This window comes from Chelmon rostratus, chromosome 18 (assembly GCF_017976325.1).
Source record: "Chelmon rostratus isolate fCheRos1 chromosome 18, fCheRos1.pri, whole genome shotgun sequence".
In the NCBI taxonomy this organism is placed as follows: Eukaryota; Metazoa; Chordata; class Actinopteri; order Chaetodontiformes; family Chaetodontidae; genus Chelmon; species Chelmon rostratus.
The window spans coordinates 20,966-45,234 of NC_055675.1; the positions used below are offsets into that span (position 1 = coordinate 20,966).

General features: G+C 44.0%; 1 protein-coding gene across 1 annotated transcript; it reads right to left on the minus strand.

Annotated features, from left to right (window-relative positions):
- Positions 1-802: 802 nt before the first annotated feature.
- lrfn2b (leucine rich repeat and fibronectin type III domain containing 2b) lies at positions 803-24,269 on the minus strand. The gene is made up of 2 exons (XM_041958779.1): positions 22,885-24,269; positions 803-2,136 (listed from the first exon to the last, which is right to left on the minus strand). Exons 1-2 carry the CDS (start codon positions 24,258-24,260, stop codon positions 1,158-1,160), a joined length of 2,355 nt encoding a protein of 784 aa, XP_041814713.1. The 5' UTR covers positions 24,261-24,269; the 3' UTR covers positions 803-1,157.

Genomic DNA, 24,269 nt, shown 5'->3' on the forward strand with positions numbered 1-24,269 from the left:
TTTCCAATGTGTCTAATGGTCTAGCTGCTCGTTTGTCTTCCCCTTTGGCCTTGGTCGTAGTGTTTTGCAGGTGTTTCTCAACAATGACTTTGGTGAGTAGAGTGTTATTATTGCTGATAGAAATATGGCCACACTCCAAAAACAAGACTCAAATTGTAATAATCCAGAATTAACCTGTAAAAATATACATTCTGATTTTGTCATAGCATCCAATAGCACTATGAATGTCTAGCGAGTTTCACTGAACTGAGAAAGAAATTGTGCATTACTGGGTGCTGTAACAAAAAGGAATTGCGTGCTCAAAAAATTTGCTTTAAAATTACTATCAATAAAACCCCCCCAAAATATTTGTTTTTCTACTGGACCTTACAAATCTAATTTACACAAACTAAACAGGCATATTTTGTCTTGGAACATCCTACCCATTGCATCAGTTTTCTCCACAATAATTTGGCATTTTTTAAAGTGAACTGAGTCTTCACATACAGTACAACAGTACTTTAGGAGATGATGGGTTTATAATCTATGCAGTCCCATAAAATGTGATATGGTTAGTCTATAGAATTCAGTGTCCCCTCAAGTATATACTCTCTATATTAAGTAAATATAATCACATACAACTTTGTCAATAATTTTTTTTTCTAAAATCTTACTGAATCAAAGGATCAAATCTTCCTATATGTCAGAGAGGGTTAAACTGCATCAGTCGGTAACTGAAATGAGGATGAATTCATAATAAACAATTTCTTATTCTGTACTGATCAAACCTTGCTCTTGTGTCAAGGAGACCAGCAATGGATCATTTGTGTTTGACAAGCAAAAAAATATATAAAACATCCATTTCATTACATACCTAAACTTTTTATAGTATAATAAAAGCCCATGGGCATGGCCACATATTAGGTGACAGTCTGCACTGCTTTGTCATTTCCCTTCAGTTGATGAGCAATTTGAATCCATATTGTACAACGTGTGAGGCAAAACACTGCAAAAGTCTTATTCCTAGAGTTCATATTTGGCTATGACAATGAAAACCCCTCATCTTTTCTCATTTTAGTCTGAGTAGTGAAGTGGAAGGGATGAAAATGAATGTTTTTCATGTAGGACAAAGGCTCTTAGGCCAGCAGGTCTGTCTTGGCCATCTATTTGGGTAGTTCCTAGACAGTACTCTCCATCACCCAGTCAGCGCTGTCCATTGTCCCCTTGCTTCCTCCTGTGTCCGGATCCTCCTCTTCACACTGCAGCAGCATGCCATTTACAGACAGACTCCTCTTAGTCCAGATGTTGCTGATCCTTTGTGGTTTGTTGCACAGCTGAGTGGCCCCGGCACCTGTTATATCTCCAATGTCAAAGGACTGGCTCCTTTTTGGCTTGGAGTCCAGAGGTAGCATTAGGAGCCGACTGAGGCTGGAGTCCAGTGTCCTGCCCAGCAGTGGCTCCTTGTCTGTGTGGAGTTTTGCCGCCATCATCGCAGTACTATTGGAGGCTCCTGGGTCACAGCTATGTGCCCCTCGCAACTCCAGTGAGGCGAAGGCCCCGAGGAGGTGGTCTAAGTTGGACCGGGGCTTGGAGGGAGTTGACCTCCAGATGCTGGCGAGTGTGCTGTTGGGGCTATATGAGCCCCTAGCCATAGAGCCTGAGGAAGAAGAAGAAGATGTGAGGCTGCTCTGGAGAGAGCCACACCTGAACTCTACCACCTCATTCTGCAGAGTCACTTTGGCCTTGACCGCTTGCTCAAACTGAAGCAGAGACTGAGACTGGGGCATAAGAAGCCCATTTTGCCCGAGTCGTCCACCGTTGGTCTGAGAGTATGTGTCACTGACACTGGCCAGCTTGCCCACTGGGGGTTCAGTATCTGCAGCTTTGTAGCGCACCATGAGGATGACGATGAACACAAGCAGAGTGGCCACGATGATACCCCCCACAACCAGGATCATGGTGCCTCCCAGCAGCTGGCTGGGCAGAGACTGGCACTGAGGGAAGTCATCCTGCGTGAGGAAATGGGTGCAGCCCACAACGTTGGTGGCCATAAGCGTGGTGGCAGTGTCATCCCAGGCGGCCAGCACACACAGATCATAGCGGGTCCCCGACACCAGATTTGTCACCAAGAAGGCTTTGCTGGACGCTGGGATCATCCTTAACAAAGACAGGAAAAACAATTAAGACCTGCATGTTAATTATTGTATTAAGATCAAGAGGTTGTCTGTAATAGCTTGGGCTGATATCTCTTTTAAAGTAAAAGAGGCATCAGTAAAACCTAGAGGAGTGATACAGTAAATGCTGTTAATTAATGAATCATCAACATTAAACAGGTAACAGACGTAAATTCAGCACATGAAGAGTTAACTAACTGCTGCAGTTGGATATGCAAGCTTTATTCACCATGCAATTTTTCATTATAGGAGACAAAGGAGAGAGAGGATTTCCATTTGTATTCCCTGGAGGTGCTCTCTGCTGCTATGTCCCTATGGTTGCCGCTTGAATAGACAACCAACAGTAATTGGTTTTATCTCTCAGAGCCATCTGTCTTGCTGCAGAGAACAGAGGGTCCATTTGATAACGGAGCTCGGGAACAGTGATAAATAAATAAGTAGAAAACCCAGGAAAAGCAAGAAGGACTGGTGCATGAAGCACATTTTTTATGGTCCTACTGAAGATAGATTCGGACCTGTGGGAACTGTTGAGAGTCCTTGTGGTATGAACAACAACACAAGGGAATGTGTCAGGCATTGGGATATTAAACTGTGTAGAGCTGTAACGTTGTGCGCTCGTTGTGGGGACATAAATCTGTTTACACAGTCTCATTGTGGGGACTCGCCTTCCTTATGGGGACAAAAGGCAACTCCCTACAATGTAAATCACTAAATTTTAGGGTGAAGACTTGGGTTAAGGTTAGGGTAAGGTTAGGTTTAGGTTACAGTTGCTGTTACTGTGAGGGTTAGGGTTAGGCAAGTAGCGATTATGGTTATGGTTAGGGTAAGTCTCCAGTAATGTAATGTAATTTCCACAAAAATTATGGAAACACAACTGTGTGTGTGTGCCTGTGTCCATGCACTGAGGAAGGAATGTCTTTCCTGCTTTAACATCTGTCAGCAAGATGTCGAGGTTCCCAGAGAAAGAAGGTCGACAACTGCCTGTAATGTAAGCTCCTCAGTGGCCCACAGCAGAGGACTGGAGGTTGTACTGCTGTGGTTACACTCACACCTGCTGTTTAAATGATATTACTCATTCACTTCAAGAGCCACACTTTCCTGCAGTGATTCACACCTGCCATGACCCAGTTCTTCTTACCTTGAGGCTGACTCTGGTTAAAACTGTATGGTAGAGCTGAACATAACATGCCACTAAAGCAACAGTATTATTATAATAGTAAGATTGCAATGATATGAATGTTGGATTATGTTAGGTTGATACTAGAATTGCTGCCTAGCGGTGTGTGCCTACAGTCAGGTTGCAGTTTACATCCATGCCCATCCAGGCAAACACAACATATATGTAGTGAAAACCTTGACCTAATTTTATAAAAGGTATTAAGTGTATTTTTTTGGAGAAATGGAAGTTGTCTCTCAGTGACCTTGACCTTTGACCACTAAGTAAACATCAGTGCAAAATTTGAAGAAGTTCCCTTATGATGTCCCTGAGATTTAATGTTCACAAGAATAGTATGGTACATAAGTCTACATATAGAAACAGCCAGACGGACAACCCAAAAACATAATGCCTCTGGCCACGGTTGTCACCAGCACGGAAGAAAAAAAATTATGGCAGCTTTAACCTCTGTGCAAGAAAAGAAAATTTACCTTTGAAAATGCACTTCATTAAAAACTGTTTTTGACGCTGTCTGTTTCATATTGGCTTATCATTACTGCTGTGATGGAATTATTGCATGTTTGTATACTTTTCTATTTTGTTTTCCTATTTTATGTAGTTGATCTGTAGTCTTAGCTGTTTTACTGTTGTATTGACCAGAGGATGTCCTGGTGGATTCATTGTTGTAACCTCACTGCAATTAACCCCTGGGTACAGAGCAAATGGCATGAGGAGATTATACCTGGCTGTAACTTCCTGAGACAAAGATACCATCAAGTTTTATTGCACACAACTGTTTTCCTGTTGCCACCTGTTTAACAAGTTCTGCTAAGTTCAACCAAAGGCCAGAGGCATGTCAGAGTATAAGAATGAGGTGAAAACATCTGATCAGTGAGCATAACTCTGAACTGCTTACTGCCGTGTGGTTCTCAGAGAAGGTTAAACTGCATCAGTAGGTAACTGAAAAGAGGATGAATTCATAATAAAATATTTCATATTCTATACTGATCACACCTTGCTATTGTGTCAAGGAGACCTGCTACGGCCGTGTCTTAGGACATGCTGCCGTGTGTGAGTGTGTGTGTGTGTGTGTGTGTGTGTGTGTGTCTTTCTCTTTGTCTATTACAGGACCACATGACCAGGAGATAGCGATCTGATTGGTGGAGGCTTCCGATTTAAGTGAACCTGTTCCGGCCTTCTCCCCTTTCTCCTTCCCCCGTCTCCAACCGTGGCCTGCATGTGTGTTTTTACTTGCTCCTTTTTCTCCTTTCTTTTGAAAGATTGGGGCAAGTAGCAATGAGGTGTCCATGCTCATGACAATAAAAACATTCCCTATCCTCTGACGTAGCGGCAGGGGAGCGATGAACAGTTTTCGGAGATCTAATTTTTTTTTCAGGAACTAAATCACGACGACTAGAAGGACAGAATACACTTTTGTGCGTCAAGGCAAACTCATCCCCGAGTACAGCCGCCGCAGAAAGAGTTGAGACCTTCTGCTCATTTAAATGGACCGCGACTTTCTCTGGGAGGCAATTTTTGAATTCCTTCAGCAACACAAGCTCTCGAAGCTCCTCCAAAGTGTTAACTTTACTGGCGTGACACCACTTATCAAACAGTGCCCTTTTTTCTCTGGCAAACTCTACAAATGTCTGGGTGGCAGTTTTTTCACTTTTCCTAAAATTTTGCCTATAAGCCTCAGGCACTAGTTCATAAGCACAGAGAACAGTGGTTTTAACAATATCATAATTTAAACTGTCCTCTATCGACAGCGAATTACAGACCTCCTGAGCTTCCCCTATCAGTTTACACTGAAGTAAGTGAGGCCACACATTTAATGTAGCTGCTATTCTTTCAAAAGCACAAAAATAAGAATCTACCTCTGATTCTCTGAATGCAGGCACAAGTGCAACATGTCTACTTACATTGAAGCTGTCTTGAGCTTGGGGGCTGGGTGAAGGTGTGGAAAGGTGCACAGGCCTGGCAGATACAGCAGCTCCCTGCTCTAACTCCAGAGCCCTTACCTTCAGATGCATGGCTTGGGCCTCCAACTCCCTTTGTCTTATTTCAGCCTCCCGTATGCGCAGAGTTAACTCAAGCTCCTCTGTTGATTTTTTGACCGCATAGGAAGGTCCAGGAGTGGGGCCGCAACACCAGCCAATCCACCTACCCCAACTCCAACTACAGGAGTCTCCATTTCAGCCTCAGGAGTTGGGTCAACAAGCAAACCCTCTTTGCTCAGCTTCTCACACAGGAGTTCTCTGATCTCCAGCGTCTTGGCATGTAGGGGCACCTGTACTCCAAAGGCCTCAGCAAGCGACTGAAGGTCTGTCTTTTTTACATTTAACTAACTTAGGCCAAGATGGCTGTCTCTTAAAATCCTCCAAGTCAAAATCCATGCCTGCCTCCCGACCTACAAAAAAAAAACCAACCAGACAACTAAACAACCACCAACTGAGCACATGTACAAAGCCACTCAACAGAGAGAACGACGAGCCCCCATAAATCTCATGACGTCCCCAGTCTATGGGAGTAGAGACACCACATGATTTGAGCCCCCTCGCTCCTCCCATCCCCAAAAATGTGACCAAATACGAGTTTACAGGCTCAGTAGTCTTTTTATTTAGGCTTGGATATGGGACCATAGGCCCAAAACAACAAACACAAGAGCTCAGGTTCCCTGCTCGAACCTGGCAAAATCAAAGAAACCAAAGTACATAACACTGACCTGAGTCCTAACAGAAAACAGGGCATCTCATTCCTTCTTTAGACTACTATCAAATTATTTCAATACAGAAGCAGAGCAGCAAACAATCAACCATATGGTAAAAACACACATGCAGGCCACGGTTGGAGATGGGGGAAGGAGGAAGAGGAACAGGTTCATTTAAATAGGAAGCCTCCACCAATCAGATCGCTATCTCCTGGTCATGTGGTCCTGTAATAGGCAAAGAGAGAGAGAGAGAGAGAGAGAGACACGGCAGCATGTCCTAAGACATGGCCATAACAGACCAGCAATGGATAATTTGTGTTTGACGAGCAAACAATAAATAAAACTTCAATTTGTTGACATGCTTAAATTTTTTACAGTATAATAACAGTCCATGGGCATGACCACATGATAGGTAACAGACTGCACTGCTTTGTCATTTCCCTTCAGTTGATGAGCAATTTAAATGTTTTGCCACCATCATCATAGTACTATTGGAGGCTCCTGGGTCACAGCTATGCACCAACTCCAGTGAGGTGAAGGCCATGAGGAGGTGGTCTAAGTTGGACCGGGGCTTGGAGGGAGTGGACCTCCAAATGCTGGCAAGTGTGCTTGAAAGGATTCAGATTGATATTCAGTTCTGGATTTGTTTTTGCTAAAATGCTATTAAGCCCCAACCTAAGTTGTCACTACGACACAAACTACAGTGTACATGATAGAGAACAAACCTCTAGGTCTGGCATAGCGGGGCCAGCTGTCTGGATGTGACATCCTGTCCCTGACTTACTCAGTGAATGAGTGATGAAGTTACACCATTGGTCGGTTGAGTGTAGGACCAAATGAAAGATCACTTTTAGAGAATAGCTTCTGACTTATTTTTCCAAATGTGCACACTTGTTTATGTTGTAACAAAGCCCCTTTTCTTCATTCCTTCTCTTTTCCTTTTATTTCAAACTGGAGGCAACTCTACGATGATTGACAGGGCTAATAATAGCTAATGGTATGGGAATATCATGTATTCAAATGTAATATTTACAGACCTCTGATTATTAATTGTCCATTGGTTGTCTTTAATCTTTAGCTATATTACAACAAAGGTATGGCTATGAATACCTTTTAGAAAAACCCAAAATATTGCATTGTAACTCTGCCATGATAGAATCAACCTCAACTGTTCCTTTTTTTCCAATCCCATTTGTCTAGTTCCCTGTTGTGGCTAATCGACTTTACACCTGGTCATCCTACCACAAAATATATATTACATTGCATTTTGCTATTCTATGGACTCAAGGTTAGTTAATTTATGGTAATATCACAATTTACTTAACTTAGTAACATTAGTCTGTTCCTGACCTGCCACATAGCATATACATGAGATGCTACAGTCCCTTTTGAATTAAGGTAACTTGCATGCAAATATATGAAATTATATATAAATCAAACAAAATGCTCCTTGAAAACACATGAAACATTATCTAAATAACAAGACACCATAACATCAGTGCCTCCATCACCCAGAAACTGATGGACAAATGGTTTTCCGGTTCACCACAATGCTAACTGAGCCAAGTGCTTTTAGGTGGTGCACCAATATGCATTCACATAGTAGTGATGTAATGGCTCTCTTTTATAGTTTCCACACTGATGATGACAGCAGTTTCATCCAATGTCACTATGATGAGCAGCTGAAGAATCTTGCCTACATAAAGGTTGTATCAGTGTACACTGCAGTGTAAAGTGAAATAAAGAAAAGTACCTAGTACCAAAAGCACATCGAGTCAAGTTGACTTGGGTCATACAATGCAGTGTAAATACTTATCATTCTGTGGTTTACACTGGACAAATTACCATCACAGTGGAGGATTTATCACATTTGAATTCCAACACTGGCAGCAGCACATCCACCAAAAGAAAAAGCACTGTGTTTATATACTGCTTTTCTAGTCTGCCGACTGCTCAAAGCTCTTTACAACATGAGCCTGCAATTTCCCCATTCACACATGGTAGCTAGGCCACCTGCTCATTACGAACATTAACGCACTTGCAAGTTGGTTCAGTCTATACATGTTCCATGTATAGACTGTCAAGGCCAGGGATTGAACCACCGACCTTCTGATAAGTGGACAACCTCCTGAGCCATAGTTGCCCCACCTAATGAAACTAGACACAACAAAGGTAAACAACATAACTTTCAATTCACTGCAACAGTGCACAAAGAAACTAAAGGGCTGAGGCCTATCATTGCATAGTTTGAACAAAAAGAAGAGAAAGAACTAATAATTAAAGGCAAAGGAAAAGAATTAACAAATGAAACTGGTACTGAATACTGTCTTGAAGGAGAACATCAAAAATATGAAATAGGCATACCTGGTGATGGAGAAAGGACATTTTTTCACAAGGACAATATAAAAATAACAATTATGATCAGTATATTTTCAACCTTTCATTGGCTTTCCTTTCTCGTTTCTCTTTACTTTAATCTTTTAATTTCTCTCCTTGTGCCTATATGCACACTGGCTCTGATCACAGCACACATGCACACTGTTAAAAGGGATTTGGGCTTTTAGTCAGAAGGACTATTGTTGTCAAGTTGAGAGAACTCATTGCCCATTAAAACAAAGTAAGAAGAGTTACAACAACTTCAACTTGCAAAAAGCACGGAAACTCATTAAAACTTAACTTCAGAAAATATGTCAAGGTAGGCATTTCAACCAACACTCATGCGCCTGCAATGTCACATAACGTGCAATGTTGAACTGAAAATCTGAGCCAACTGCCATCTTTTTTCCTGGGAGCCGAGCCTCCAAATAAGTACATTTGAAATTATTTTAGCTAGGTTAGTTCATCTGTTAGTAATGTGTATTGGTCGTCAAATGTCTCTCCATCTTAAATGATCTGTCAACATATTAAACCTGTGATGAATATTTCATGTTTGTTCGTTTTTGGAAATACGTTAGTATGTAGCGCTAGCTGGCTAGCACCAGAAACAGCAAGTATTTAAAGAAGGGTTGAGCCTCATTTTGGACTGCAACAAGTTTTTGGCACCAATAATATACTCTTATAGGAGTGAAACACCGGGAGACATGTCACATTATTGACAAGACAGAGGAATAAGAGCAACTTATAGTCCATGGGGAAGAGGAGTGGAAAAACACATAGTGAGAGATGATTGTTTTCATGTGCGTATTGATATGTGTGCCATTACACTCTGTATCCCTGGCAACAGTGGGGGTGAACGGCCATGCAGCCCGCCAGCTGGAGATCAGACGTGGGTTTTTTGAGACAGCAGAAGTCTTGACGAAGACAGAGAATGGTGGTCCAGGAGATGAGAAAAGCAACCCCAAACCTGGCCTACATTGATGATGCAGTCAATACTACATACACACTGAAAAGACAGGAGATGGTTAAAGAGGAGCCACCTGTGGCTAAAATGAGAGTCAGATGGCCTGCCCTTTTTACTAAAGGACAGGTAAAATGTGTAAATGTTTCCTTAGTCATAGCAAAGTAGTAACTTTGTATTGTGTATATAGCAGGGCTCTATGCTAACTTCCTCCCATGGAGTACAATTGCTCCGAAAGTGAAATAATTAGGGACACGGGCAACGCACCGAGTCACTAGCCCCTACAGCTATGAAATAGCCCCGAGTCAGAATTGTTAACCTGCGCATTTCTTATTATTATTATTATTATTAGGGACACAGGGCAACGCACCGAGTCACTATTGTTATCCTGCGTGTTTCTTCTTCTTATTAAAAATTTTCCATTGGAATGAATGGGACAGACAAAAAAAAAGGTTGGAATCTGAGTTTTGCAAACGTCTATAGCTCAGGCATACATTCACAGAGAGACTTAATTTAAAGTTTAAACTGTAGACACAAGTCTGGTGTATTGGTGTAATCATCCACATTTTGATTGGTCCTATAGTTTTTGATCAGTCACTGTTCAATGACAATGATTTTGTTGAAATTTTGAGATTATAATGGGTGTGTATTGCACGGAATATTCGGGCTAGAGTGGGTGACATCACCAGCTAGCGTCGGAGAGAGTCTAAAAAATCTCTGAAAATGTTCTCTTTCTCTCATCCCTACGGCCACAAAATACACTCTACACACATGATTTAATACACTTTTGTAGACAAACTTGTCTTCTTTCATCTGATGTCACCAAAAAAGCAGAGAGACTTACTGAATTTAAATAGTGAGACTTTTTGTGCAGCCAGCTCCCTCCTGCTGCCCATTGACTCTAATGTAAAATTCAGAGCTGTTTTTGGAGAAAAGCAGAAATGCCACCTGTCTTTACATCGCTATAAAAAGAAAAGTTTTGTCCAAGGAAAACATTTCTGACACATTTCTACTCAGGAAGGTCTTCTGATCTATAGTACACTCAGATAGGAGGTACCGTTCTCTCGTAGATGGCTGCAGTTTAGGAGGTGCGCCCAACCCAAATCTCACCCCATACTGTCTGTTTCTAACCACCTCAAGTTGTAATGGCAACCTCTGAGCTGAAGCCAGAGCCACAGCTGGGACCAATTCATTAATCAGGGACTGACTAACTCTGATATCTGCTGTTTATACTGCTGAGCCCTGTTTGTCATACACATGTCCACACACAGACACACACACACACACTCACACACTTAGTGTGTGTTATAGATACACACACATACAGTTATAGATACACACACACACACACACACCCGTGTGCACATTCCTCCCCCCACACACAACAAAGGTAATTTTATGTGATTACACACACACACACACACACACACACACGCATGCATGCACACACATACATGCACGCACATACAGGTAACTTGATTACAGAGATACACACACAGAAGACTTAATGTGATTACAGCTCCTCAATCATTGCTCAGTGAAAGATGATCATGTGTATGTTGACAGAGATGGTTCCCCCGGCAGTAGCCCCCTGTGTCCCTTTCAGAATTTCCCAGAGGGAATTTTGTAGTTTTAATTATAATTTTATGACTTCTGATGTGACTCAGAATATACAAACATGGAAATATTTAATCTTTTTAATCAAGAGATGCAAGCAATAACTTGCTCTATTTTATGACTAACACAATATTTGACACATTAATCACATTTTAATCATGTTGAACTGAAGGCGGTGTTTCCCAAATATCATAGGTACATAAACTTTCCTACCAGAGACAGTAATGTTTTGGATCAGCCAACCCCTCCTTGAACCACCTCCTTAATTTGGTGGAGGGGTTTGAGTACTCGAATGATCCGAGGAGCTATGCTGTCTGGGGCCTGTTGCCCCTGGAAGGGTCTCCCAAGGTCCTAGGTGACGGGTCAGAATAAGAGCAGTTCCAGAGCCCCCAATAATGATGAAAACAACGAGGAAGACTACGTCGCCTAGACTGGCGTTAAGGGGGCCCCAACATGGAGCCAGGCCTGGGGTTGCAGGCTCGCAGGCGAGTGCCTGGTGGCCTGGCCTTTGCCCACGGGACCCGGCCGGGCACGGCCCGAAAGAGCAACGTGGGCCCGCCCTCCAGTAGGCCCATCACCTGCAGGAGGGATCTGAAGGGGCCGATGCATTGGGATGTTTGTCCATGACAAACACCACGTTCAAGCATAAAAGTGTCCATCATTGCACGTGGCGCCAGGACACCCTTGAAAGGTCAATGATCGACTTTGTGGTCGTGTCATCTGACCTTCGGCCATATGTCTTGGACACATTGCGTGAAGAGAGGGGCTGAGCTGTCAACTGATCACCACCTGGTGGTGAGTTGGATCCGCTGGCAGAGGAGAAAGCTGGACAGACTTGGCAGGCCCAAACGTATAGTGAGGTTCTGTTGGGAATGTCTGGCAGAACCCTCCGTCAGTGGGGTTTTCAACTTGCACCTCCGGGAGGGCTTTGACCAGATCCCAAGGGAGGTTGGAGACATTGAGTCCAAATGTGGCCGTATTTAAGAATATTTTTAAGAAGAGGGACCGAAGGGTGTGCTCCAACTACAGGGGGATCACACTCCTCAGCCTCCCTGGTAAAGTCTATTCCAGGGTACTGGAGAGGAGAATTCGGCCGATGGTCGAAATTTGGATTCAGGAGGAACAATGCGGTTTTCGTACTGGTCGTGGAAAACTGGACCAGTGTGGCATTCTGTGGGAGGTGCTTCAGGAGTATGGCGTCCGGGGCCCTCTACTACGGGCTGTCCGGTCTCTGTATGACCGGAGGAGGAGCTTGGTTCGCATTGCCAGCAGTCAGTCAGACCATTTCCCAGTGCATGTTGGACTCTGACAGGGCTGCCCTTTGTCAACAGTTCTGTTCATTACTTATATGGACAGAATTTCTTGGAGCAGCCTTGTTTGGGGACCACAGGATCTCATCTCTGCTTTTTGGGGATGATGTTTTCCTGTTGGCTCCTTTGAACCAGCACTTCCAGCATGTTTTGGGGCAGTTTGCTGTTGAGTGCTAAGCAGCTGGGATGAGAATCAACACCTTCAAATCCGAAGCCATGGTTTTGGGTTGGAGCAGAGCTCCTGCCTCAAGTGGAGGAGTTCAAGTATCTTGGGGGAAGGATGGAGCGTGACATGAGTGACATGCGGATCAGTGTGGCGGCAGCAGTAATGCAGTTGTTGTACCAGTCTGTTGTGGTGAAGAGGGAGCTGAGCCAAAAGGCAAAGCTCTCGATTTACCAGTCAATCTACGTTCCCTCCCTCACCTATTGTCATGAACTTTGGGTCATGACCAAAAGAACGAGATCTCGGATACAAGCGGCTGAAATGAGTTTCCTCTGGAAAGGAACCAGCTGAGGTGGCTGAGGTATATCGGATGGCTGAGGTATATCGGATGCCTCCTGGACTCCTGGACGCCTTCCTGGGAGGGTGTTCCGGGCATGCCCCACTGGGGAGAGGCCCCAGGGAAGACCCAGGACACGCTGGAGGGACTATGTCGCTCGGCTGGCCCGGGAACGCCTTGGGGTCCCCCCGGAAAAGCTGGAGGAAGTGTCTGGGGAGAGGGTAGTCTGGGCATCCCTGCTTAGACTGCTGCCCTCACGACCGGGCCCCAGATAAGAAGATGGTATGGTATGGTATAAACTATCCTACCAGAGACAGTAACATTTTTGGATCGGGTTTACTGCAGCATCCCTTCTGCTTTCAAGGCTGCAGCAGTTCCACACCTAGGAATGTCAGACCACATCTCAGTGGAACTTATTCCTGCCTACAAGCCTCTGTCCTGCAGAAAAAAGCCAACCACCAGGACAGTACAGATATGGACTGAGGAGGTCTTCCTTGCACCTCAGGACTGCTTTGAGCACACAGACTGAACTGTATTCAGTGAAGAGGCACACCTGGAGGAGTATACATCATCTGTATTGTCCTATGTTCAGTTCTGCACTGATGCTGTCCTCTCTGGTAAGACCATCACTGGGTTTCCCAACCAGAAACCATGGCTGGACAGTACAGTGCGGTTCCTGCTGGTCCTCAGCACAGGCACGCCACAGGGTTTTGTGCCCAGCCCAGCCCACTTTACCTTGTTTACTCATGACTGTGCTGCCATCCACCCCACCAACACAGTTGTGAAGGACGACACTACAGTAGTGGGTCTCATCTCATATTACAACGAGACCCACTACAGAGAGGGGATGCACCAGCTCACCCAGTGGTGTTCAGCCAACAACTGGTGCTGAACACAGGGAAGACCAAGGAGGTCATTGTTGACTTCAGGAGGTCAAGAAAGACAGATCACACACCTCTCCTCATGGACAGTGGTGGAGCGTGTGGACAACATCGAGTTCCTGGGCCTCCACATCTCTGAAGAAGGCACAACAAAGGCTCTTCTTCCTCAGGAAACTGAAACAGGCTCCACTCTCTTCTCGGTTGCTCCTCAACCTTTACAGGGCCACAATTGAAAGTATCCTCTGCCTTAGTATGACGGTGTGGTATGGCAGCTGCACAGCACAGGAGAGGAAACAACTGGCACAGAGCATCGTGGGCTGCCCCCTTCCTGACTTCCCCCTCTATATATGCAGGCCAGGTCAGGAAGAGGGCAAGATCCATCTCCACGGACCCCAGCCATCTGGGCCACAGACTGTTTGTACCACTTCCATCAGGAAAGCGGTACAGGAACATCTGCACCACCACCAACAGACTGAGAAACAGCTTCTTCCCCAGAGCTGTCAGAGCTATTACCCCCTGCAGCCCCTCACTGGAGTGAGAGACTGTGAGGACTACAAGCCACTGCACACTGCACTTTGTCCACCTTCACCTCCACCTTCACCTGCACCTTCTGTGTACTTAACATTTATGTACACACATGCTTACTTAATTGTCAGCTGCATTTTAGTGTATACATTTTAGTATATTCAGCCGCATCCTAGTATATTTTTATTGCATTTATGCATATTTTTTAATGCAAGCAGTTTATTTTATTCTGTTTTCTTTATTTTATTGTCTTTCTTATTATCTTTCTTTCTAACACGTGGGTTGCAGAGGACATGCATGCCTAATCCGGCAGGAGAAGAGGTTGAAGTCTGAACAAGACACCTCTCCTCTGCTCTGCTTTCCCCGAACCTCTCCTCTGCTCTGCTTTCCCCGCCCAATCTTCTCGCTCTCCCAATAGGAAGAGATCCAGGAAGAGGAAGTGTAGATAAGGTGGGGTGTGGCCAGCTAGAGTCTCTCTTTGGGACCATGCGGCCTGTTCAGGTGAGTTTGCGTTGTAAGATACAGAGTTGGCTTGTTTTTTTGTTCTTTTTTGGTTCTTTGTTGGTGCTGTTTTGTTTGCTTCTTGACGGAAATGTTAGGGTTTGTTGCTTCTTGAAGGAAATGTTAGAAGAGGATGTTAAATCTAGTCTGTGGATTAGGCCTCCACCTTCAGCACATTTAGCATTAGAATTAGCTAAATGGTAGCATCGGAACTGTATTGTCTTCTTCTGTTCTTCTTAGCAGTTAGCATTAGCATTTGCATTAGCTAAATGGTAGCATTGGTACTGGCCACTACCTGTAGCATCTCCTAAACAGGCCTGGGTCAGTTGAACGTGGCAGTGCTGTACGCCGGAGTTCACCACCTAGCCTCCTGGAGGTGTAGTGGGACTAAGTAGGCGAAACACTGTTGAAGGGAGTGCATGTTTTCTTGCCTTGATGACAGGCAGAGAAAGAATTAATGGCTGCTGGAGAGATGCTGGCAGGTGTGAATCCTTTAAAAAAAAATAAGGAAATTCATTAATACGATATTCACCATTCTGCTGACTGGGACATTGGATTAGTAAACAGCAATACTGGTCATTTTAAAGAAAGAAACAATGTATTTTTTTGCCTTTTTGTTCGGAAGACCTTTTGAGTTTAGATGTAACATACATACATTATTGTGAGTCAGCAATTTATCCTACATTATTTGCTAAAAGGAAATTTATCTGACATGCAAAAAAGATCATAAATGATTTTGGAACCAAAAACATTACAACATCAGTATCCAAATTAGTACCACAGCTCAAACAAAAGTAGCTCCAATAAAAACGTTTTTGCTTTTCCAACAGGTGTTGCTACAATTCATTACATCATTATAATTGCTTTCTGGGATTGGGAACAAAAATTTCTAGCCTAGTGATACGTTCACTGTGTGCTGCTTGCTCCTGTGTCTGGGTCTAATTTATTTATTTTTATCTAGGGAGATAAAAGTTTTTTCCTGTCCTTTCAGCCTGCAAAAGGGAGTTTCTCAAGTGGCCTGCATTGCTCCCGATGATAACATGAGGCCATTACATTAATGTGTGAAGACTGATTGCCGGGGAGAGTGAGAGAGGAGTCAAAGAAGGAGGCAAAATTTTGCTTAGTCTTCTTTAAGCTTTGTGAGAGATTTGTCAGTTACAATTTTAATATTCTACATACTTTCTCAGTTCAACAAAGAGCTGACAACACAAATAAATCATTACTCCAGCTACATCTTTCTGTCCATTAACTCCATGATGATTTTACCAACTGCAAAGAATTGCTAAAACATTATTCATAATCTCTATTGATTTCTCAGCTTTTTTCAGTCGAGAAACACAGACAATGCCAAATGGGTCTATGCCCCAGCCTAAATATGATGCTGGGAAATTTGAATATGCTTGTACAATCAAAATCGTTAATGGCCTCTCACTGGCTGTTCCTCACTGTGAGACTGTGCAGCTTTATTGTGTAGGATTAAATGGGCCCTGACATTTGTCTGTGTCTATACCCTTAAAAATATCCTGAGATATAACATCCGCTCCATCAAATTATACTGGATGAATGCATTAGGAAGAAGAAGTTATGCTGAAAATGGTGCCACCTTAGGCCTGTGGCTTCTATCGCACTCTCTGCTTGATATAAGTCTGACAACCACATAGCTCACATGAACATGCAGCCAGCCCTGCAAGGAACCTTCATACATCTGGGTACAGAGCAGTAACTTGAAAGGAGATGCACACCTTATCCTATAAGTTATGTCCTTATCATCATTACCTTTTAATTTTCTGTGAAAATTTCAATATTTTAATTAATATTTTAACGAGGTTTCTGCACTCAAAGTCTGTTTTGATAACATTCTATTTTTAGCAAGAGAATAACCTTTCATCAGTGAATGTATGATCTTTAGCTATTTGGGGTTTTCTATTTTTTTCCTTGTACACTGTAAGGAAAAAAACACCAAGGCACAAGCAGAGCAATGTGGTGTATGCAGTGCAATACATAGAGGAATGCACAAACTTTTAAGTTGGGGAGACAAAACAACCGCTTCACAAGTGCATGGCACAAGACAGGATATGTATTTTGGCCAGGGAAGACAGATGGTTTGAAAGAAAAGTGAAAGAAGCCATCCATGTCAAACTGGAAAGACCATCACTGAACAGAGGAGGTGGTCTATGACACCATTTACTTAAAACCCACTCCCCAGGCAGCTCAACAGCCATTCACACCAGGACCCATTTGACTCTGATGAATCACATCTTGGTCGGGTGGGTAAACGACCCAACCATACGCATCAGCACTCACCCATTGACCCATTAACACCATGGCTCATGTGATCCTAATGAATCTCGTAATAGCTGGGTAGTTCTATGATCCTGCAAGAGGATAAATATCTGAGACTTCCCACCACTCAGTTAGAACCGAAGAAGCAACTTGGATGAGAGAAAAAATGTCTTTCGTGTGAAGGTGTGGTGAGGGTCATCAGCAAGGAATGACCATTCACAAATGTTTCGCTCCTTTAATCCTAGAATGTCTCCTGGTGGCAGAGCAGTGACAGGGATGTCTCCATGCACTCTGCAGTTATTGACAGGGTTAGTTGTTCTTTCCCCAGCACTTGTCTTTCCTTCTCAGCCAGAGCCAAAAGCTCCCCCTTCTCATCCCCACGTAGCCTCGCCATCAGACCTCTACTGGATAGAGCACTCTGCTACCAACTTTGAGTACTTGGCCTTCTTTCGCTCAAAGACAGCCTCAGTCCCCTCCTCTGCTGCTATTGTGAGCTCAATGAGGAGCACAGATTTTGCCTTGGTGGACCATGCTACGATGTCAGAGCGGAGAGTTGCAGTGGTGATCTCAACCGGGAAGCGGAGCTGTCTGTCAAGGTCGACTCTCATGTCCCACTCCTGGCCAGGGAAAAACGGCTTAGGTGTTTCTCTCGTCCTGATGTTTCGTCCCCCACCACCTTCTGTGACAAAGTTGATGTGGTTGTGCCTGTGAATATTCTCATTCATGGTTGTGGTTCTCTGCTGGTGGTAGCCCTTTGCTGTCCTGTCTCCATCCCTCTAGCACCTCGGCGAGCTCTCTCAGGACCTGGTCATGGCCCCATCTGAAGGGACCCTGGGAGAACGCGATCTTACAGCCTGACAATATGTGCTAGAGGCTTGCATTACGGGTATTGCAGAGTGTGCCGCTTTCCTCACTCCCGAACTACTGGTGAAGGTTCTGAGGACAGAGAAGCGTATCGTAGGTAGAGCGGATGAGGAAGCTAAGCCTTGCCTGCGCAATCTTCCACAGGTCTGACCAGGTGATGTTTCGGTTGGCGGCTCCCTCCCTAGTTGTCCAGTTCCCCTGTTGGCCCTGTGACACAGCCTTGATCTTGTAGTGCTCTTCCTCCATTCTCGGGACCTTCGCCACCAACATCTCCTTTTTCTCTCTGTGGCTGGCATGGACCAGAACCATGGTGCTTCTCCCCAACCTAGCCCTGATCTTCCAGCCTGGACTCTGCCCACAATCACTTGGTGTTGTAGCTAACTGATGGCTTGGTCAACCTCAGTTTGGGCATTCCACTTCCAACCTGTCAGGATCTTGGCTTTCGCGTCCCTTACTGACTGGCAGCCCCACCCACTTTCGGATGACTTTGATCCAGAAAATACAACATATTCACTGATAAAAAGAATGTACAACTTTTGTTGCTGTTTTTGTTTGAAAGAAAGGAACAGGCCAAAGGGCGTGTCACAATTTTAGAAGCATAATTGTGACAACTTCACAATAATGCCAATTCAATTCAACTCAATTCACTCAGGGGTTTTGCTGCTACAGCCTCACTTGATCTGGTATGACAATCCAGATCAAGTGAGGCAGTTGAAGAGAATTAATAATTTTTGAAGAGAAATTGGATTTCTGGTCCCAACACCAGATTTAATGCAATGAGGTGCATGTCAGAAAGGAAAAAAGAGGAGGAAGATTGGTAGAAGGAGGACACAAAGTCTCTCAAGCTAAATTACAATACTGCAAACCAGTAGCGTAACCAGCAGTGTAGACGCAAGCGACATGCAGCAGTCATCGAAAACAACCGATTGCGTACTACAGTGCAAAACTTGACAGTGTAGTCTAAGGATGGCCACCTCACTATCAAGGACTGGCAGCTCTACATTATGCATATGAAAAAGCATCCACAATAACAATGGGGTATCCTATTACCATTTATACGCGTCACAGGATCACTGAGCTGATAAACCAAGGAAAATTTGTGGTAACTCAAGATGTTTGCAATACATACCATTTCTGACTTATTCTGACATAACTAGTCCAGTCCAAGTGGAAGGAAGCACAGCGTGGTATCATCTGAGCCACTGCACCAAAGTTCAAGACAGAAACAAGGGCAGTATTAAATTGAAAGAGAATGAAAACCAGAGTGACTGTGTGGCATGTTGTGATGGTAATGAGCATTCTGATGTGGGTGACAGGAAACCTGGGACAGGAGAAGTCAGAGTTGAAAAAGCTGGTGAGGACACCAAAGACCCTGAATGAAGTGACTCAGCTACTTTGGGAGGAAGCAAGAGCCCATGAATCAGATGGTTTTGATTGCAAACACACACATTCCAACCCATATAGGACCAGATGTTGAGTCAGCATTGTTAACTAGGCAACAATCATGTTTTAATTTCTCCTAGTATAAAAGATGATGCCAAACATAAAAAGAGAAAACCAGAAACTAGGTGGAGATGGGAAGTAAGCCTACCTATCCTAGTTCAGTAGTAGTATCAATAGACAGAAATCGATTGTGTGGCAACAGGCAAACAGGTGTTACAATGGGAATTAGACCAGTGTCTAGTAACTGTAACTATCAGAAACCAAATTAACATCAAGGTCCAAATGAGAAACCAATGGAGCCCAGAGTACACTTATACTACATGGATGCAAATAAAAAAGTGATGGACATTCAGATCTGTTTCCACTCCCTGCTTACCTGACTGACCCGTGTTAATTGGTGGAAACAGAGGGGGCAGGGAGCCAAGGAGGTGATGGACTAGAATTGCTGAGCCTAATCTCTTATGAGGACCGACAGGTTTGAAACACACATAGAGGATGATTATGGAGCTTTGAATGAATTTACACTACAAATTTTGATTGTTGTATTTTACATAATTTTTTGTCATCAGTTGTGACAGATATTTTTCATGTATTCCATATATTGACAACTCCTTTGTCATGCCCTCCACCTCGGGCTCAATTTGTGACCTTGTCCCTGCTTCTTCTGACACAGCTGTTCCTGATTTTTAATTGGATTTGCCAACTCAGTAGCCCCCCAGAGGTTTGGAGGGGCCTAAAACAGGTTTGACCAGATGGCATTACTTCTCTGCACCACCTCCCTCCCCCCAATGCATCTCTAACACCAGCTCCGTCCTGACACCACTTCATCCTCCTCCAATCCCTAGCCCCCCACCTCACCCAACAGGAGCCACCCCATCCTCCACCCAGCCTCTCCATAACAGTAGATCAGGTGAGGAGGGAGCTCTGGAGGACGACGATGAAGAAGGCTACTGGCCCTGATGGCATCAGCTCCATACTGCTTAGGGACTGTGCAGATCATCTCTGTGGGGCCGTTCAGCACATCTTCAACATAAGCCTCAATCTGGAGAGGGTTCCTGCCCTGTCCTGTGTGGTTCCAGTGCCAAAGATAGTGCATCCAAGGGAGCCCAACCACTTCAGGCCGGTGGCTTTATCTTCCCACCTGATGAAGACCTTGGAGAGAATTATACTTAACCACCCCTGTCATCTTGTGAGCAGCGAGCTGGACCTCCTACAGTTCGCATAAGGACCAGGCATTGGTGTAAAAGACACACATCATCTACCTGCTCCATTGCTCTCTTTCCCACCTGGAGAGCACTGGGAGCACAGTGAGGGTCATGTTTTTTGACTTCTCCAGTGCTTTGAACACAATCCAGCCATCACTGCTGAGGGGGAAGCTGGAAGGAGCCGGAGTCGGATGTCACTTGGCTGCAGGGACCATTGACTAACACCAACAGACCGCAGTATGTAAGGCTTCCAGACTGTGTGTCGTATGTGGCAGTTTGCAGCACCAGGGCACTGTGCTCTCGCCTTTCCTCTTTACCCTCTACACATCTGACTTCAGACACAACACAGACAGCTGCCACGTCCAGAAGTTCACAGGGGAAAAGATTTGGAATACAGGGAAGTCTGGGGATTTATAAAGTCTTATCTTATCTTAACTTATCTAATATACTGATATACATAATATATTATAGATTTAATATTTAGGAATTCTGTGATCAAGCATAAGAGTGGCAATAGTCATATGTTGTTACATTTAACTAATTGCAAATTTACCATATATACAGGCGTGTGTTAAATTCTTCCTCGTTCATCAAGTAAGATAACTTGTGGTTACTACAATATCATATACACATAAAATAAAACTAATGCATACTTACTGACTTAGAAAGTTAGTCACTTCTCACCTACTTTCATACTGTTAAATAAGTTGTTGTTCTGATGACTACTTCAACTTCCACTTGAGTACTTTACTTTTGAGTAGTTATTATTTTGTATGTTTTTAACATAGTATTACTTGACTATGTTTTTGGCTACTCTACCCACCTCTGATTATACTGCAATCACAAACTTTGAAACATCTCCTTTCCAGCCTGACAACAACAATAGAAAAAAAAAATCTTTTCTCTTTTTTCTGGGTACCCAGGCCTCGCATTCACCCATCCTGCATAAAATATCACACAAAAGCTTTTGTTCAAGTAACAATGTGCCACTCATGGAAACTGAAGCAGTGATAAAATTGTCCTCCAACTCCAGTGTTTGAAAAGGAAACAACTCTTACCACTTGTGCACAAAAGTGGGACACAGCTGAAGTGATTAAGTATCTCTTCAATCCAAGCAGCCACAGACCTATTTCAAAACCATTCTTCCATTCTTGTCTGAACTTTTATTGAGAGTTGTCTGCACTCAACTTTCCTGAATTAAACTTGGCTTTAATGAACCAGTCAACATTTTAAGCTGCTTTCAGAACAATGTGGAGCACAGAGAATGTCATTATTAAGGAAAATCATTCATTCTCATGGCAGTATGAAAGCTCTGTTGTAATCCCTCTGGATCTGGTACAGCTTAATTAAGCAGGTAAATTCCTGGGTCAGTATTGAGGACTTGTTGGTTCAGCTGTTATTTGTCTATTGTCTTAGCGTGCGATTTTCCCTGCAAAATTTTTGTTCTATTAATAAACGGATCTCGAAACGCTTCTGCAACTGGGTCCTGGCTCTCCTTGTTGGTAAGTACTGTGTCTCTTCATGCATATGTTGTTGGACTATTTGCACAAAGTTAATGGTGGCTATTATATTTATATATTATATTATATACAATATAAATACAGAATAGAATTAATTACATTGTATTACTATTTCCTGGAGTTTACTGAAAGACATGCATTCTTCCTACATTATTAATGGCGTGAAACAACTAAGAAAATATGTGTCATAATGAAGGGAAATACTGTAGTGAAGGGGTGGCCACAGTCAAGAGGCTATAGCTATTATACCATGCTTTCAGTATTTTTGAAAGGAATAACAGATAAAAATGGCAGTATATAATTCGATTTTTTTTCACTCCTGAGCATAGAAATTAGCTGTGCAATTTTGAAGACATGTCACCCTGTAAATAGACATCATCCACTGTTTAAGATCAATACATCTGTCTTTGTTTAAGACCAGATGCTTCTCGAAATCTGCACATTTAGTTTAGTGCTGAGCCATTTATTCAAATGCCATTCCTTTCTAATATTTTAGCAATGAAGATACACTTAGTGCTGCACAAATATTGGAGAAATATTGACACTGCCATCATGTCAATTGTAATTTCCAAATTTCTGGGATTTCAAATTAGCTCTTTAGACAGCTCCCGAAACAACAGTATTTACACAACAATGTTGTGTAAAATGTCTTTGCGTTGAGGTGAATTGAGGTGAGGTGAATTACAACAAATCGTCAACACTGAACCTCATTAAAATTTAATTTTTTGGCCACTTGCCACCATGTCATAGTGAAAGCTTCATTGTAGTTCTTTTCACTTTTCTGCCAATTCTCCAAGCCTGCCAGTTCTTATTGCCTCTGTCATTTGTAGGTTTATCACTATCAACTACACTATTAAGTGTATCACAGTAAGTGTTTACCTGTAGATCAGAACCTCATCATCAGAGCAGTTGTACTGGAGCTGGTACATCTTCACCTTTGGCGCTGACTTGCTCACTGTCCACTTGACCAGTGCTGAAACAGCTGTCACCTGAGAGACAGACACAGTCCTCTCTGGTTGGCTCTTGGGAGTCCCTTTACTGATCCTGGTGGTCCCTGTGATATCAGAGAGGCGTGACTTTGGTGGGGCTGGCTGCCCAGTGCCATTGCTGAGGTGGGGGAGCTGGACAATGGACACCTCCACGGAAGCAGTGGACTCTCCTGCCACATTAGCGGCAATGCAGGTGAAAGTGCCGTAGTCCTTGGAGGTTGTGATGGTGATGCTAAGGGTTCCGTTGCTGTACACTGCAGTACGGGAGGAGTTGCCAAGCAGCCGATCATCAGGGGAGATCCAGTGGATGGTAGGAGAAGGGTCTCCAGTTGCTTCACACCTTAGAGTGGCTGTCTGTCCCTCCAAGACCAGCATTCGGTGGGTGTGCTGGGTAATGAGAGGTGGACGACAGACAAACTCCTCCTCTTTCATATTCCAAAAGTAGCGACCCTTCAGAGCAGGAGGGGAGACACACGTCTCCAGGTCGTCATCTCTCTCAAGCCTCCGCAGCCAGAGCATCTCACAGTTGCAGTGCAGTGGGTTCCCACCCAGGCTTAGGGACAACTGAGGAGCATATGGTGTAGTCAGGATTATTGAGTCCTGTGCACGGGCAAAGATGGGGTCTGGTGGTAGCTTCTGCAAACGATTCGAGGTCAGGTCCAATCTTGCCAGCCTTTCCAGGTCAGTGAAGGTACCCTCTGGAATAAAGTCCAACAGATTGTGGTCCAGACTAAGCTGGTGCAAATTTATCATCTGACGGACGGAGTCCCAGGGCAGAGACATCAGGTTGTTGTAGGAGAGATCCAGATCCTCCAAGGCAGGTGCCAGGTCCTCAAACGCCTTGTCATGGATGCGTCCCAGTTGGTTATTGTTGACAATGAGGTGCTGCAGGTTGACCAAGCCACGCAAGTCATCAGGGCCTAGCTCCATCAAACGGTTGTTGTCCAGATGAAGCGAGCGCAGTGTTTCCAAGTCACCAAAGGAAAAGGGCTGAATGTAACTGATCGTGTTCCTGGAGAGGGTCAGATCCACTAGGTCAGTCATATTGGCAAAGTCCTGCTGTGTAATGCGGAGGATGTAGTTGCCTCCCAGACGCAGCTCCACTGTGCTGCGGTCAATGTCTGGAGGCACGAAAAGAAGGCCTTTAGAGGGACACAATGTCCCCAGGGACTCTGACAGATTCTGGCATACACAGTACTTGGGGCATGCATGACTGATCATCACTGTGGCTCCCAGGACCAGCAGGCAGTAGAAGATGTGGTCCATGGTAGAGTC

Bases quoted from the DNA above. Each gene is read 5' to 3' on its own strand.
- lrfn2b (XM_041958779.1), bottom strand. From the start codon at position 24,260: ATGGACCACATCTTCTACTGCCTGCTGGTCCTGGGAGCCACAGTGATG. The intron at 2,137-22,884 runs GTAAACACTTAC...GTCTTTGTTAAG, and splicing joins GATGAGGTTCTGATCTACAG to GATGATCCCAGCGTCCAGCA.